Source organism: Herpailurus yagouaroundi, unplaced genomic scaffold (genome assembly GCF_014898765.1).
Source record: "Herpailurus yagouaroundi ecotype Mexico unplaced genomic scaffold, PumYag 77, whole genome shotgun sequence".
NCBI classification, from domain to species: domain Eukaryota; kingdom Metazoa; phylum Chordata; class Mammalia; order Carnivora; family Felidae; genus Herpailurus; species Herpailurus yagouaroundi.
In genome coordinates, this window is record NW_024412388.1 from 77,975,368 (window position 1) to 77,993,526 (window position 18,159).

Genomic DNA, 18,159 nt, shown 5'->3' on the forward strand with positions numbered 1-18,159 from the left:
TATTATATTATAGCATTGTAATCATTTTTATATGACTATTTTTGGGTGGTGGAATGAATCATCTGAGTTTCCATTATTTCTTATGGGGAACTTTGCTTTGATATACAAATGCTTGGGATTACAAGCATGTTTCCAGAAAGAATTATGTGCACAAATCAAGGGTTTACTATAATTGGAATGTTCATAAGATTTGGGATGGTTATGTGTATGTGAAGGGTGCATGTGTAAGTGAGTGTGTGTAATAAAACATTATTTGTATGATAGGAAGCATCTTTTATCTGTTTTCCACAGGATTGTTCTAAATATGCGGGGAACTTTTGCCCTCATAAAAGGCTCATGCTTGGGGAACCTGGGTGGCTCAGTCGGTTAAGCATCCGACTTCAGGTCAGGTCATGATCTCACAGTTTGTGACTCTGAGCCCCGAGTTGGGCTCTATGTTGACAGCTCAGAGCCTGGAGCCTGCTTTGGATTCTGTGTCTCCTTCTCTCTCTGCTCCTCCCCTGCTCAGGCTCTGTCTCTCTCTCTCAAAAATAAATAAAAAAATTTTTTTAAAAGGCTCAAGCTAGCAGGAAGTATAGTAAACATTCCAACTTCTTACTACATTGTAAGTAACAAACAATTCAAGCTATTTTAAAGAAAAACAGCTGGTGAGTGGGGGAAATGTGTTACATGAACATAGATACGTCACAGAATCCAAAGCAGCAATTCAGCTAGGCATCAGAAGGGACTGAAACCAAGAAAATGAAAGTCATCAGAAACCTAGCTCTGGCATTTTTACCTTTGCACCTCTCTGTATCTCTACTTTAGTCTTCTCTTCCATAGTCCAGCTGTCTGTGATCCTGCATGTGGTAAAGGATGGCCAACCGACAGCTCTGACTTTATACTATCTTTGTGCAGCTCTAATTCTAAATTGTCTTTCTTAAACTGATTTCTGATGCTATAAATGGTATTTTTAAAATTATGATTTCTATCTCTTTTGTGTTTGCTGGTATGTGGTAATTATTTTTCAAATTTTTTAGTTGAAATATAATTCATACTATAAATCCACCCTTTTAAGGTGTACAATTCAGTAGGTTTTTAGTATATTCCCAAGGTTGTATACCACTATCAGTATCTAAGTCCAGAACATTATCACTTAAAAAAAAAAAAAAATCACATACCTATTAGTAGTTACTCCTTATTTCTTCCTACCCCACCCTCTGCAACTACTAATCTGCTTCCTATCTTTATAGATTTATTTATTCTAGACTTTTCATATAAATGGAATCTAACACTATCTGATATTTTTTGAATGGCTTCTCTCATTGGCATAGTGTTTTAGCATTCATCCTTGCATCAGTAGTTTATTCTTTTTTATGGCTGAATATCCCCTTATATAGTTCTAATACAGTTTACTTATCCATTCATCAGTTGATGAACATTCAGTTGTTTCTACTTTTTGGCTACTATGAATAATGTTGCTATAACATTCATGTACTAGTTTTTGTATGTTCTCAATTCTTTCGGAATTATAAACACAGAAAAGGAATTGCTGGGTCACATGGTAATTCTATGTTTAACTTCTGGAGGAACTGGCAAACTGTCTTCCAAAGCAGCTGCACAAGTTTACATTCCCACTCACGGTGTTATGAGGGTTTCAATATCTCTACATCCTCATCAACACTTATTTTTGTCTGCCCTTTTTTTTTTTAATTGTCCACCTTTTTGACTAAAGTAGGTGGGAAGTAGTATCACACTGTGGTTGTGATTTGCATTTCCATATTGACTAATGATGTTGAGCAATTTTTCATGTGTGTGTTGGCCATTTGTAGCTCTTCCTTGCACAAATACCTATTCACATCTTTTGACCTGTTTGAATTTGGTTATTTGCTTTTTTATTGTTGAGTTATAAGACTTCTGTATATATACTAGTCTATACATAATTTGCAATCAGATATAATTTGCGAATATTTTTCTCCCATTCTTTAGATTGTCTTTCCACTTTTTTGATAGTATTATTTGAAGCAAAAGTGTTTTTAATCTTGATAAAGTCCAATTCATCTTTTTAGCGGCTTGAGTTTCATGTATCATATCTAAGAAACCACTGCCTAATCCAAGGTCATGAAGATACAAACCTATGTTTTCTTCTACGAGTTTCATAATTTTAACTCTTACTTTCAGGTCTTTCACCCATTTTGAGTTAATTTTCATATATGGTATGAAGTATTTATGGTATGAAGTAATACTGTAAATGATATAAAGTAATTACGGTATAATGAATGCAACTGAATATCAAGTTGCCTAGCCCTATTTGTTGAAAGCCTATTCTTTCCCCCTTGAATGGTTTGACATCTTTGTCCAAAATCAGTTGACCACCAATGTATGGGTTTATTTCTGTACTCTTAATTATATTTCATTAATCTGTGTCCATTATTATGCCAGTCCCACATTGTCTTGATTACCATAGCTTTGTAATAAGTTTTGAAATCAGGAATTATGTGGGCTCTGTGCTGACAGTGTGGAGCCTGCTTGCGATTCTCTCTCTTCCTCTTTCTCTGCCCCTCTGCTGCTTTTGCTCCCTTGCTTTCTCTCTCAAAATAAACTTTAAAAAACAAAGAATGTGTGTGGGTGGCTTAGTCTGTTAAGCATCTGACTCTCGATTTCAGCTCATTATGATCTCATGGTTCATGGGTTCAAGCCCATGTTGGGCTCTGTCCTGGCAGTGTGGAGCCTGCTTGGGATTCTCTCTCTCCCTCTCTCTCTGCCCATTCTGTGGTTGTGCTCTCTTGCTTTCTCTCTCAAAACACATAAATAAACTTTGAAACCAGGAATTATGAGTCCTCTTTTTTTTTTTTCAAGACTGATTGGCTAATTTGGACCCTTACATTCCCATATGAATTTTAAAACCAGCTTATGAATTTCTTCCAAAAGCACAGCTGGGATTTTGACAGAGATGGCACTGAATCTGTGAATTGGAAAATGTTGCCATCTTAACAATATTAAGACTTCCAATCCATGAACATGGGATACCTTTCCATATATTTAGGTCTTTTTTAACTTCTCTCAATGGTGTTTTGTAGTTTCTGTTCATATCTTACACTGATTTTATTAAATGTATTCTTCAATAATTTATTCTTTTTAATGCTATTGCACAGGTTTGTTTAATATTGACTCTGTATCCAGTGTATTTCTAAACTTCCATGTTAATTCTAACAGTGTGTCTCTAGTCTTTTGGATTTTCTAGATACATAATCATGTTGCTTTCAAGTAATGACAGCTTATTTAGTTCTTCCCAATCCTTGCCATTTTTATTTTTTTATTATATAACTGTACTGAGCAGAACTTCTAGCACAACGTTAAATGGAAATTGTAATAGAGAACACTCTTGTATCATTCTCCATCTAAATAGGAAGCATTTTAAACTATTTCACTACTGTGCATGACATTTGTTACATGTATATATTTTTTAATGAAATGAGCACTGAATTTTTGTCAAACTTTTCTGATCTCTGTCAAGAAGACCACATGGTTGGTTGGGGGTTTTTTGTTTTGTTCTGTTTTGGTTTTTGCCAGTTAATGTAGTGAAATACACTGATCCATCTTTGAATGCTAAGATACTCTTGCATATGTGGAATAAGCCATACTTAATAGTGCTATATTATGCTTTTAAAATATATGGTTGGATTCAACTTGCTAATATTTTGTTAAGAACTTTTGGATGTACATCCATGAGAAAGATTGGTGAATAATTTCCCCCTTTTTTTAAATGTCCTTGTCAGGTTTAGAAATAAAGATCATGTTGGACTTGCTTTAAAAAATTAAAACATTAGAAAATATTCTTTTTTTCTATTCTCTGAATAAGTTTGGGTAAGTTTGATATTTTTTCCTAAATGTTTGCAGAAATTTACCAGTGAAATCTGACCCTTCGGATTTCTTTGTTGAAAGATTTTCAATTGCTTAAATTTCATTACAAGTATCAGACTACTCAAATTTTCTATTTTTTCTGTGAGGGGTAAGTTTTGCTTCACAAGGATTTATTCATTTTTACCCAAATTATGTCAGACTTATTGGTATAAATTTATTCATAATATCTTTAACTTTTTGATGTCTGTAATGGTATCCCCCTTTTCATTCCTAATATTGTTAATTTATATTTATTTCTTTATCAGTCTTGATAAGGGCTTCTTAGTTTATTCTTTTCAAAGAACCAAATCTTAGCTTTGTTGATTTTTCTGCTGCACATTTGCATTCTATATTTCATTCACTTCTGCTTTTTTTTTTAATATTTTTTTTTAACGTTTATTCAGTTTTGAGAGACAGAGTGTGAGCAGCAGAGGAGCAGAGACAGAGGGAGACACAGAATCTGAAGCAGGCTCCAGGCTCTGAGTTGTCAGCACAGAGCCCAGTGTGTGGGGCTAGAACCCATGAACTGTGAGATCATGACCGGAGCCGAAGTCAGAAACCTAACCAACTAAACCACCCAGGTGCCCCCTCTGCAGTTACTATTTATCATAAGTACCAATACTATTCAGAAAGCATAGTTGTTTAGGTTACTTTGGTAGGAGCCATTGCTCTCACGTTCCCAGTACCTATTAATTGCTCCCCTTACTGTGCCAAAGCAGTGAACTGGATGCCTCAAGTTAACAACATTCAGTTTTTGCTTTATAGATTTAACTATAGAACCATGTAAATGCTTTACATTACTATAAAAAAAAATTCCTAAAAGTTATTCTAAAAACATAAAATAAAATATAATATAAAATAAAACAAGGGCACCTCAGTGGCTCAGTTGGCTAAGCATCCAACTTTGGCTCAGGTCATGATCTCACAGTTCCCGGGTTCAAGCCCCACATCAGGCTCACTGACGTCAGCACAGAGCCTGCTTTGGATCCTCTCTGCCCCTAACCTGCTTGAGCACACTTTCTCCCTCTCTCAAAAAAATTAACATTAAAAAAAAATTGTTTGGGGCGCCTGGGTGGTGCAGTCGGTTAAGCGTCCAACTTCAGCCAGGTCACGATCTCACGGTCTGTGAGTTCGAGCCCCGCGTCAGGCTCTGGGCTGATGGCTCAGAGCCTGGAGCCTGTTTCCGATTCTGTGTCTCCCTCTCTCTCTCTGCCCCTCCCCTGTTCATGCTCTGTCTCTCTCTGTCCCAAAAATAAATAAACGTTGAAAAAAAAATTTAAAAAAAAAATTTAAAAAAAAATTGTTTAATAAATAAAATCAAAACAAAATGTATCCAGTAGTGGCACAGCCACATACAGATCTATTCCAAGTAACTTAAAACACAGTAATTTGATTATACATGCCTAGTGAGTTATATTCCAAGAACAAAAATATCTCCACAAACATCTTAAGCTATTTTTAACAATTATATTAAGAATGGTAGTTTGGTTTGTTATTCTGAGACTATTTGTTTTGTGTATAATGTGGAATAAAGAAAATGAGTGACATTCCATCATTTCTGGAGTCACTGAGAGCAAATTTCTCAGCATGGCAAGAAGGATATACTAATAATTGCATTTAAGGATAAACCCTATAGCCCTGAATTTGACTTAGACATTTAAGCATGGGTTACTTATGTATTTTATCTCTAAACACAAACAAAAATCACATACTTCCTAATTCTGTGCATGAAAAAAAAAGCCAAGAGATAAAGATCACATAATAGCAATGAGCTCCTCTAGCCCACAGACTGTGATCTTGGAAACGTATTTATCACTAAAAGAAACCAAGGATCCTTGGAGAAAAGGCTTATTACAGATTTGGGGCTAGAAATATACATGATAAGCCTAGAATATCATAGCATCCCATACATTAAGGAAGCTCTCAAAAGTACTAGGGACAGACCAAAAGGATTCAGGAGCCAATCTGGTATATCTAGATAGTATTAAGATGATAAAGCTGCACTTATGAGATAATTGTTCTTAAATCCTTACCATTTACAAATATATACTAATATTTACAGAGGATATGATAGGATACCTGATTTTCTTCAAACTATAGAAGGGGAAAACTAAAGAGAGGTATAGACAATATAAGCCATGAGTTGATCATTGTTTAAGGTGGGTGATGAGCATATAAAGGTTCATTATACGTGTCTGTTTACTTTTGTGCATAGTTGAAATGTCCCATAATAAAAATTTTTAAGTTTACTGTCATCTGGTTTACCTCATCAAATCTACAGTTTTGTAAATCACTTGCTCTCCCCCAACAATGTCTGTAACAATATAGTGGGTATAAAAAAGAGGCACTGTATATCAAAAAACTAGCCAAATAATTTGTGCTACAAATATCACTCCAATATGACAAATATTAATTATAAGAAAGAATTCCTGCTATATATTATTAACTCAATTATTATGAAGCTTAAACATCTAATTCCAGAGTATCCACATCTGAATGGAACAGAACTGTAACAATGATACTCCTCCCTAACCATAACTTTGCTTTAAGGCAAAACAAGAATAAATATAGCTATTTACCTTTATTGGATCCTGTTATAGTAGATCTATTTGAATGTTTAGAATGGGAAATCTCTGTTTCTGATTTTTTTTGCATAATTATTTGATTTCCAAACCTCTTAGGTCCTAAGTAAAAGACTGTAAATTTCTGCTGTATATCAAGTCCAACTGGAAAAAGGAAAAAAGTATACAAGTGCTAATTTAAGTTATATAAATCTAGCCATGAGACCGTCTATTTGTTGTTATTTGTTGGTGAGTTGGTTTCAAGTTTGTATTTAAATTCTAGTTAGGTAACATACAGTGTAATATTAGTTTCAGGTGTAGAATTTACACACTTACATATGACCCACAGTGCTCATCAGAACAAGTGCCCTCCTTAATACTCATCACCCATTTCTATACCTTTTGAAATGAAAGAGCCAACAAGTCCAGGAAGTAAAAATGTTTAAAAAAAAGGCATTAAAAATATAATGAAATTTATACATCTATCATCATAAAAATAAAAATCGAAGTTCCTACAAGTTCAAAATTTATCTTGGAAATTAAAATACCTATAAATGAACAAATAAAATTTTAATTTTGTTATCTTAGTCCATGCTACCTTTTATATCTCTAAATACATGAAACTTCCCTTAAAATTATTCATAGTATTTAAATGAATTATTTTTACACAATATCATTTAAATTGTTTTTCTGTTTCAGCATCAAAGAAATAACTTTTAAATGCTATCACATGCTTTACATTCATGTGTTCATTACTTCGATGAACCTACCATATTCAGAACTAATTAGATTTATGCTAAGATCTTCAGATTTAAAAGCTCTCCTCACATCAATCTTTTTAGTCCAATTTCCAGCTCTTAGCAAAACAGAATCCCTGAAAAAGAATAAGTTATCATTTAAATAGTGATCCAAATACTAAATGAAATAATATTATTGACCCTTAGATAAGTCCTATCTCATAGTAAACTAAAGTCAATACTGAAAATCACTTGCTACAAATTCTGAGGGGAGAAATGGGGTGTCAATGGAGATACCACAACCATTGACCAAACAGCTGATTCCAAACTGCATTGCCTCATTTCAGGCCCACCTGAACACATAGTTGCTGTCAACCACACAAGAGCTTGCCCCTAAATCACTACCACTTTTAAATGGCTATACACAGGTTACACAAATTTGTGAGAACTTTAGTATCTTTAAAATTAATATAAAATAGCTCATATCCAGTAACATCACAAACCTGCAACCAATATTGTGACTGAACTTATTTTAGCCTTAAATAGTCAAGACTATAATCAGATTTAATTTTCACAGAGAACAAAGCTTTGTATAATGACATATTCTCTACAAATGTGCCATGGCTAGTTGCAGGAGAGTAGTTAACAGTGAAAGGGATATCCTATCAGACACTGTAATTCCTATAGGAATCTTGCATAGAACATTTCAGGATGGGGGCGCCTGGGTGGCTCAGTCGGTTAAGCGGCTGACTTTGGCTCAGGTCATGATCTCGCAGTCCGTGAGTTCGAGCCCCGTGTCGGGCTCTGTGCTGACAGCTCGGAGCCTGGAGCCTGTTTCGGATTCTGTGTCTCCCCCTCTCTCTGACCCTCCCCCGTTCATGCTCTGTCTCTCTCTGTTTCCAAAATAAATAAACGTTAAAAAAAAATTTAAAAAAAAAAAAAAGAACATTTCAGGATGGTATCCTCCAGTACTCTGGCAACAATGAGGAGTTTCCCATTTCAGAGTCAATGCCATTCCTGAATTTATAAGTAAATCAATATAATTAGGAACATAGCCTCTGGACCCAGAATGCTTAGGCTCAAATCTAGACTTTGCTATAAACTATCTATATGCCCTTGGACAAATTAATTAAACTCTTAGTCTCAATTTCCTTCTCTATTAAATGTAGATAATGATAGCACCTATCTATACAAAGATTAAATAATTCAATACCTGAACCTACTAAGTGCTCAAAAACTATTAGCTATAGCTATAACTGATATCCTTAGAGTTTGCTTATGACATCCTGGGAGAAAATAACAGTATTAGAAAAAAGGCTGATGTAAGAATTACAGAATGGCATGCTAGACAACTAGCATGAAGGTACCTCCTTTACATATTTGATCTGGTTGCCTGGATCCTACAGTGGAGGTACAGTAGGTTGTTACATTTTAATTTGGAAATAGAAGATGTACCTTAAAGGAGTAGGAGAAAGATAATCAGAGTAGTAAAGTCATGAATGGAGAAAAGCAACACAGTAAGAAAGTTCAGCAACAATGGACTACAGCCACCCCTAATGGTCATTTATTCGCTTGTTTCAAACCATGGTGATAGGTTTCACACTTTATTCATTTGAGTACTAACAACGAACCCAGAGTTAATAACTTCTTTAAAGGACAAGTGGAGAAACAACCCTACTACAGTGTAAGGAAAATGTAATTTAATTGATCCGCCAGTGATTTTATTACTTTCTCAGAATTTTTCTTTTAATAGTATACACTTAAAAATAAAATCAAATAGAAATTATACACTTACATAATTTTGTGCTTGAAAACCAGTTGATTATCTGCATCACCTATGATTAAGGTAACATAGTGAGAATCTGGCGCTGTTCTTTTAGTTTGTAGCTGTTTAAAGTTTCTTAATATAATGGTCACTAATATTTCTGCCATGGTATCATTATATCTTGCAATCTTAAAAAAAAAAAAAAGATAGGAATAAAAAGTGTTAAAAATAACCTTACTGCTCATATTCAGTTCCAAGTCAGCTAGAGGTAGATTTATTCCTGAAAAGACAATGAAAATACCTAAAAAACAACAAAAACAAACAAAACCAAAATATTTACCTGTTCCACTTCAAGTTCATATTTTGGTAGATACATCACTGTTTCCTTTATTTGTGTTCCAAAAGGAGGGTGTCTATTTAAAATCTAAAAACATTTATATCATTATATTCTTACCACAACACCAGAAGTTCTTTTAGTAAAATAGTCAATAGTTTTAATAATGCTTATTATCCAAAACTTTAAATAACTTATGACCACAAGAAAGAAAGTATTTTTTAGAAGAAATAAAGATATAAAAGGTTAGAAGAAATAAAGATATAAAAGGTAGGCTTTATGGGAATGAAAGCTGGTGCAGCCACTCTGGAAAACAGTATGCAGGTTCCTCAAAAAACTAAAAATAGAACTACCCTGTATCCAAGGGATACAGGTGTGCTGCTTCAAAGGGACACATGCACCCCAATGTTTACAGCAGCACTATCAACAATAGCCAAAGTATGGAAAGAGCCCAAATGTCCATCGATGGATGAATGGATAAAGATGTAGTATATATATACAATGGAGTATTACTTGGCAATCAAAAAGAATGAAATCTTGCCATTTGCAACTAGGTGGATGAAACTGGAGGGTATTATGCTAAGTGAAATTAGTCAGAGAAAGACAAATATCATTGACTTCACTCATATGAGGACTTCAAGAGACAAAACAGATGAACATAAGAGAAGGGAAACAAAAATAATATAAAACAGGGAGGGGGACAAAACATAAGAGACTCATAAATATGGAGAACAAACAGAGAGTTACTGGAGGGGGTGTGGGGGGGAATGGGCTAATGGGTAAGAGGCACTAAGGAATCTACTCCTGAAATCATTGTTGTACTATATGCTAACTAATTTGGATGTAAATTAAAAAAAATAATATAACATAAAAATAAATAAAAGGTAGGCTTTAAAATTTAGATAAAATTCACATAACATTAGTAATAAGTGAATATTAAATACCAGTTCAAGCTCCCTTGCATCTGTTTCTTCTATTTTTTTAAAGGAGGTCAAACCTGCATTTACCATTGCATTTGACAATGTTATACCTGTGGAAAATTAATCAAATAGCAGTTTTTAAACAATCCATTTTAAACTCAATCTATACTTAAGTTTTCAACAATAGTAAAAAAAAATATTTTAAAAGATCTAGAATAAGAACTAATTTTTAAAGTTTTTTTTTAAGTATTCAGTTGGATTAATTGGGCTGTGACATTTATTCAATTGTTCATATTTATTTTTTCAAACTAAAATAAAATATGTATTCATTTTATAGAAAAGGAACTCTAGTCCACATGATGACTCAACCCTTATTTTTATCATATGTCATCCACTGAGCAAGTACCAAGAGATTCCTATTGTTATACTCATGTTTGAAAAAAAACATGATTCATGGATGGGAATATTGCTTCATAAAGCTATCGTTCTCTGAGCATTTTTTTTTAATGTTTATTTTTGAGAGAGAGAGAGATGGAGAGAGAGAGGGAGAGAGAGAATGAGGAAGGAGCAGAGGGAGACAGAGGATCCAAAGTGGGCTCTGTGCTGACAGCAGAGTCCGATGTGGGGTTCTAACTCACCAACTGTGAGATCATGACCTGAGCCGAAGTTGGGATGCTTAACCGACTGAGCCACCCAGCTGCCCCATCTGAACATTTGTATCTTAGAAAGAGTTCTCTGTTTCTGTACTGAAATCAGATAACTTTATTCTTCTAAAATTTCATTACATTTAGAATAAAGTGAAAATTTCCTACCATGGCCAAAATCCCTTACCTATCTGACTTGACCACAGTCTACCTATCCCTCTAGTTAATTTCCTACCATTCTCTTGCTGACTCTCTAGTCACATTGGTTTTAATTTTGTTCTTCAAGTACATCAAGTTCATTTCCATATTTGTATCTTCCCTGTTTCTTTATGCTTTAAGAAACTGGAATTTAAAATTCTTACATTCATAAATGAATTTAACCAAACCCCCAAATAGGAGATACTGTCAGAAGTACAAAGTTCCAAAATATTACCATGTTGTCTAAGGCACATACATTACTGGTGGGAATATTACACTATTCTTTTTCCAGATCCTTAACTATCCTTGGGAATTTCTCTTATTCATTCTTAAGATACCACTCCTAGTATTAATAATTCCTTCATGTTCATTTTCCTTTAAAACTTTTCCTGAATTTTAATTTTTTATAAACATTGTTGAAAACCAATATGCATTCATTTTTTCCCCCTGATACTCAATAAGAACTTAGATTTGCTTTTTTGTTTGGATTCCCTCACTTTTCTATTATATGAGTTTTGCTGGGCGATTTTTGCTTCCTTCTCTTCAGCTGTACTAAGTAAGTATGAAAAATACATTAGTGTTTGACAATTTGGAAGGGAAAGAATGCAAATGATCCCTGATTGACAATATTCTAGAAAGTCAGACAGGCTGGCTTTTTCATTAGTAATTTTATTAGTAATCATTTAATCTAATTTCAAAATTTTCTATAAATTGCCATTTCCTAATATTGTATGGAACCTCCTTCTCAATTTAGAACTCATCTTTGTGAGATGGGTGCAGCATTTGGTTTGCCAGGACCTCCACAGAAAGGTGAACGTTAATGTCAGGAACTTTCCTTTAATTTGACCTTACTTTCACCAGCCAATCCCTATTTCCCCCCAGTTTCTATTTCCCCCACAGAGGACTAATTAGTCCTCTGCCATCCCACTGATTTCAAACCTCAAGGAAATAAAAAAGGACTTCCTCACAAAATAGCTGGAGAACTTTGTTCTAAGGAATAATGAGACAATCTCTAATAACCCATTATATAATTTTTTAATGTCCCCAAGATGCATGTAAAATTATAAAGCTAACAAAGCTGTCAGTCATGGAATATAACAACTCTCTTCTTCTTAGAGTTCTAGGTATCTAGGAAAGAGTAAGGGTCACAAAGTCAAAGGCACCAAGCTGGAAAACTCTAGAGGACTTTAGTTATACCCTAATCTTTGTAATTGACATACTCCATAGTTTTCAGTTCATACCCAAGTTAGATCTCAATAGATAGGAAATAATTAGGCACAATCTTTTGTCTGCAGAGTCTCTATGAAGATAAGTACAAATATTGTGCTGTTACTGAAAAAAAAGAGGAAAAGTTAAGATATAATTAGATGGCATAATTTTCTGTAATGTATTAGGAATAGCCAGGATTGCTAGCTCTGTAACTTATCATTGAGATCAAACCAAAATAATCATAAAAGTGGAAGAGAGAGCAACACAGCATTACCCAATCACGAAAACAAAATTTCACTCTTGGTTTGAGAACAAATTTAAAAATAAGAGCATTCACTTTTATTGGGTTTCCCAATTGATTTCAAATAGAATCCTTCAAGGAGGAAACAAAAATCAGATTTTCAAGAGAAGTACAGTACTTATTTAGGCCTACAAACACATTTTTTCTTAAAGTCTATAAACACCACAGAATAATTTTCCTAACAATAAAAAATAAAATAAACTGCAGACATTGACAAATTGCCTGCCTGTATTTGGTACCTACCAATTTTTTCCAGCTGTTTTGATACATGCAGAGAGTTTTCCCAAAGTTTACATCTAAAACATTTAGCTAAAATCAAACTGTTCAACAGTACAGCAAACTTCTTTTCTTGAACAGCCACAAAATCTGACAACCCTAAAAAAAATTTTCTGATGTTAAATCTAGTATACTAGTTTACTGGAAAAAATACTGAAAAATCCATTAATCCTGTAACATACATCTTGTAATTCGTGAGCCATTTCTGAAAATCTTCGAGGTATCTTGAGTCAAAGCAAAGTCTTGTATGGGAATGCATCCTAGTTGAGCCTGAATAAGGCTGAGGGAAAGAAATTTCATGATTTCCTTTTACAAACTATTATCTCATAGTTTTTGATATCATTTATTGAAGTTATCTCTTCTTAAAATACCTCTGCCTTAATCTCTGTGACACTAGATGATTCTATACCTCATATCATTATTGTCACAAGTCACTGCTGACTTTCTCTTTCCAATGTCTAAAAGTCCCCCCTTCTTTGTCTCTCCCAGAATGCCACTAACATTCAATACACAATTATTACATGTGTTTCTATACTGTTATCTTTATATACATGAATCTCATTCCAGCCAACCTGAAAGCTCCCGATGATGAAAAACTTAGCTTTTTTTCTGTCATTTAACTTGCTTCAGCAGAACACACTCTCAAAAAAACATTTGTTGATTTAAAAAAATCACAAATTATCTATTTTAACTGAAGTCTAAGAGATTTTGGACATTAATTTCACATCTATATTCTGATATATATTCTTGTTTTATGTAAATATGTTCTTTTTGTATTAAAGAAAACAAATTTAAAGGCTTAAAACTAAAAAAAAAACTTTCAGAAATATGAATCACAAATAATAGTATTTTAAGACCTTTAACAATCATCTTTACCAATTTACTTTCATTTCTCTTGTTTTAATTCTTCCTTCCATTGGAAATCTGTAAATAAAAACACAAGGCAAAACTTTTATTACTACTTATTTTAACTAAATAAAACCTTTTAAAAGTTACTTAAAACATATTTCCCTACCTGATAGTTACCCGATGTGGATCTTTGTTCAATGTATTCAATGTTTTCTTTTCATTTATCCTTAATTGCACATCTACAAATTCCTTGCAGCTGGCTATCATTGTGACCTATAAAATTTCACATTTGCTCATTCATTTATGTCCATTCTTGACTTCTTTCCTTTCATACTCTATGTATTTACTTTTTTTTAATTTTTAAAATGTTTATTTATTTATGTTGAGAGAGAGCAAGCAGGGCCAGGGCAGAGAGAGAGGGAGAGAGAGAGAATTCCAAGCTGACTCCACACTGTCAGCATAGAGCCTGATGTAGGGCTCAATCTCATGACTGTGAGATTTATGAACTAAGCCGAAATCAAGAGTCAGACACTTAGCCAACTGAGCTACCCAGGCACCCCAGTATTTACTTATTTTTCATGCTGCCTTGGGACATCACAGCTTTGTCATTTAGCATAACAGAATTAAAGATTTACTTTATATATTTTGCTTTTTAAAGGATTCATTCACTCATTCATTCATTCATTAACAAGTGTTTACAAACACTTGTTATATGCTAGACGTTATGTTACACACTGGGACTATGCCGATAAAATTGTAAATATTAACAAAATAAAATTTAAAATATTCAGTCCCATGCCTACCACACAGTAAGCACTCAATAAATGTAGCTTTCATTTCTACTACTATTATATTATTATTCACCCTTCTGTAGTTTGCAAAACATTATCCTGATTGAGACTAATTTTGTAATGAAAAGAGTACTTTAGATATTAAAAAATTTGTGTTATAGAGCCTAGTTCTGTCAGATGACTGAGCAAAGCACTCTTTGTACTTTGGTTTCTCATATCTGTAACATGAAACTCATATCCCTTCTAATTCTCTTTTTTTATTTTTAAAAAAAAATTTTTTTTTCAACGTTTATTTATTTTTGGGACAGAGAGAGACAGAGCATGAACGGGGGAGGGGCAGAGAGAGAGGGAGACACAGAATCGGAAACAGGCTCCAGGCTCTGAGCCATCAGCCCAGAGCCTGACGCGGGGCTCGAACTCACGGACCCCGAGATCGTGACCTGGCGGCTGAAGTCGGACGCTTAACCGACTGCGCCACCCAGGCGCCCCTCCCTTCTAATTCTCTTACACACTTACTGAACTCAAATTAAGATGAGTTAATTTTAGTTTAATATTAAATATTAAGTGAATTTAATATTATTCTTGATTTCTTCTTAGTTAAGAATATTTACATAAAATACAAGCATTCTACTTTTCATCAATTTTGTGCATTTTTTCATATAATAATCTTATCTCAGTAATCAACGTAGATATTTTAAATAAAAATTAATGGTTGGGGCACCTGGGTGGCTCAGTCGGTTAAGCAGCCCGACTCTTGATTTTGGCTCAGGTTGTGATCTCACGGTTTTTGAGTTCGATCCCTGTATCTGGCTCTGTGCTGATGGTACAGAGCTTGCTTGGGATTTTTCTCTCTCCCTCTCTGCCCCTTCCCTGCTTGTGCACTCTCTCTCTCTCTCTCTCTCTAAATAAATAAACTTAAAAAAATAATGGTTAAATTTGAGAATAAAAATAAATGTCTTATTGCATATTCATGTCCCCTGTAAAGAGAGAAAGGACCAATAGAGTTGTCAGGTATCAACAACATGACTATGGTACTATTTACTGCTGTAGCTGCAAAGTTGTCCCCTCTGTTGATATCTCAGTATAACCTTGTTTTCACTCCCATTTTCTCCACAATCACTGCTTTTCTCTGGTCTATCATCAATACTATTCTATTTCTACTATTATTGTTATTCTTATGCAAAAGATTTAGGGAAGAATTACAAGTATATGGCACACTTGCCCCTCACTATCTGTCATTCACAGCAGACTGGCCTAATATATCATGCCATATCATCCTGGATCCTTCTCAACAAAGTATACTTGGTAGCCAGTATCAAGGTAATTGGCATTATCACATAAATTGAAAGGCAGTTTCCATCCATACTTCGGGTAAGTATATAAATTTTCTTAGCCCTGATACAGAAATACAATTGAAAATACATTATAAAGAGTAATATTCCATATCTAATGATCAAAGGTATATAAGGTTGGGAGACATAAGCACTATTAGAAATGCTTTCTTGGGTGCCTGGGTGGCTCAGTTGGTTAAGCATCCAACTTCGGCTCAGGTCATGATCTCACACTTCGCCAAGTTCAATCCCCGCATCCAGCTCTGTGCTGACACCTCAGAACCTGGAGCCTGCTTTGGATTCTGTGTCTCCTCTTTCTCTGCCTTTCCCCCATTCAGGCTCGCTCTCTCTCTCTCTCTCTCTCTCTCAAAAATAAATAAACATTAAAAAGTTAAAAAAAAAAAAGAAATGCTTTCTTATCTGCTCAATTTTAAGTTGCAAGAGATATGCAAATTAGTTGTTTCCCCAATATTATTTTATAATATGTCATTACATATTTATTTTCTAGCGACAACTAATTTACCAGATCTAATAAAGTCTCTTTTCCACTGATGGTACAAAATTTCTTCACTGTCTCAAATGTAATATAATACCAAGCCATCAATCTTCCTGCCTCTGTGGAAAAAGATGAAAAAAGGAACATTGACTCTATCAGTTGAAGCAACCTGCTTTTTCATCAGTTTAACAAAGATTCCTTAACATGTATTCTGTACCTATAACAGCATCAGGTAAAAAGACACACCAAAAAATCTCGAAGACACAGTGTCTGGAATTTATAGATTGACTAGGGAGATGGACATGCAAAATAGCTAGACTAGAGGACAAAATCCAGTTAATGATAATGTTTATATACACAACCTTAAGTTCAGAGGAAATTAAAGCCTAAGAGAATGGTCAGTGTGGGACGGCTTGGTAGAGAAAATGGGGCTTGAGCAGGATTTTAAAATAACTAATATGCCTTGGCAGAAAGAAAATAAAGCTGTCATGACCTCAGTAAAAATCAAGCCTTGTTTATCAAAGGAGTAAAGTTAAAAAGACTATCTTTAGAAAAATAAAAAAGACTATCTTTAGAACACTATAATGAGAGATATGGCTTAACAGTGACTATGCATTCAGGTCAAACTGACCTGCTTCAAATCACTGCTCCACCACTTGCTAAGGAGGTGATCATGTGCAGGTTATTTTACCAGTTTCTTAATGTAATGTGGGGATAACAGAAGTACGTATGTCATAGATTTTTTGTGAAGATTAAATGCAGTAATACATATATAGTACTTAGCAGAGTGCCTAACATTAAATAAATACTGCCTACTTTTATTGCCAAACCATGATGAATAATAAACTATGAAGGCCTGAAGAGCCTGGAAATACTAGTAAAGGAGTTTAGATTTTGGATTTGATTTGTAAAATAACAGAGGACCACTTAAAATTATAAAGCAAATTGTAATTAAACTGAAGTTTGAAAATAAATTGTTTTGAAATAGAACTTTGAGTTGGTTGGGGGTAGCAAGATGGGTAGAGTGGGGGTGAGTAAATGATGAAATGAAATTCATTTAAAAAGCTACTGGTTTCAATTACAGGTTGTTAAAAGCATTACAAAGAATTTCAGTCTTGTGAACACACACACAGAAAACAGCTGGGAAGAGAAAAATGGCATGCTGCTTCTCAAGGAAAGGGCTAACATGTATGTATGTGCTACAGGTTTTGCTGAAGAAGGGAAGAATTTGACATCCCATCAGACATATAGGCATCAAGGACATGGTAGAGTAGAAAGAACTAAGAATCAAGAATAGAGAAGTAACCAGGGCAGCTTAGAAGTCACTTTATCAATTAGGATCCTGATGGATTTGTTCAGCCAAAATGTAGGTGATGCAGTGGTTCATAAAAGGGAGTATCTGGGAGCAGTGTGTGAGATATAGAGACTATGGTTACCATGGGAACTAGTACATTAACCCATAGGATACATTTAAAGATGCTCCTCTTATCCTAGATGTTTATAAATTAATAAAAGGTTTCTCCCTGCCAGAGAAAATGAAATGTTTGAGAAAAGACTTGATACTTGCTGGCTTATTAGAAAGGATGAAAGTTTCCTAGTTAGGGGATAAAATTAACTTAGAAAGGAAGCCATGAAGCAAGTGAGTCAAAGAACTGGCAAAAGAGCATCTACAAGAGTTATAAGAGATTTGAAATGACCCTAAGATTTGAGTATTTCAACTCAAGTTACCAGAATCAGTGAAGACAAAGTCTGTGCCTGCCAAAAAGAAGCTCTATTAATTTTATAAACAGGACTCATACAGCATAAATAGATCATGCTAACAATGATGATACCCTGTTATCATCATTGAGATAATGAGATATTTA

The 18,159-nt window shown here is 34.2% G+C and overlaps 1 protein-coding gene across 9 annotated transcripts in view; it reads right to left on the bottom strand.

The window, feature by feature from the left end:
* Positions 1 to 18,159, bottom strand: part of HFM1 (helicase for meiosis 1) — a 94,097-nt gene that overhangs the window by 32,483 nt on the left and 43,455 nt on the right. For 8 of the 9 annotated variants that reach the window (XR_005788753.1, XM_040470947.1, XM_040470946.1 and 5 more), the window contains 10 exons: positions 16,322 to 16,413; positions 13,843 to 13,949; positions 13,704 to 13,751; positions 13,010 to 13,107; positions 12,795 to 12,926; positions 10,224 to 10,309; positions 9,286 to 9,369; positions 8,976 to 9,133; positions 7,214 to 7,317; positions 6,462 to 6,608 (listed from right to left, as the gene is read on the bottom strand). Coding sequence is in view for 8 of the 9 variants with exons in the window: in XM_040470947.1 (XP_040326881.1) it covers positions 6,462 to 6,608; positions 7,214 to 7,317; positions 8,976 to 9,133; positions 9,286 to 9,369; positions 10,224 to 10,309; positions 12,795 to 12,926; positions 13,010 to 13,107; positions 13,704 to 13,751; positions 13,843 to 13,949; positions 16,322 to 16,413 (1,056 nt within the window). In the remaining variant the exon portion in view is untranslated. The remainder of the gene's footprint in view (positions 1 to 6,461; positions 6,609 to 7,213; positions 7,318 to 8,975; positions 9,134 to 9,285; positions 9,370 to 10,223; positions 10,310 to 12,794; positions 12,927 to 13,009; positions 13,108 to 13,703; positions 13,752 to 13,842; positions 13,950 to 16,321; positions 16,414 to 18,159) is intronic. The other variant, XM_040470950.1, reaches the window with a different exon arrangement.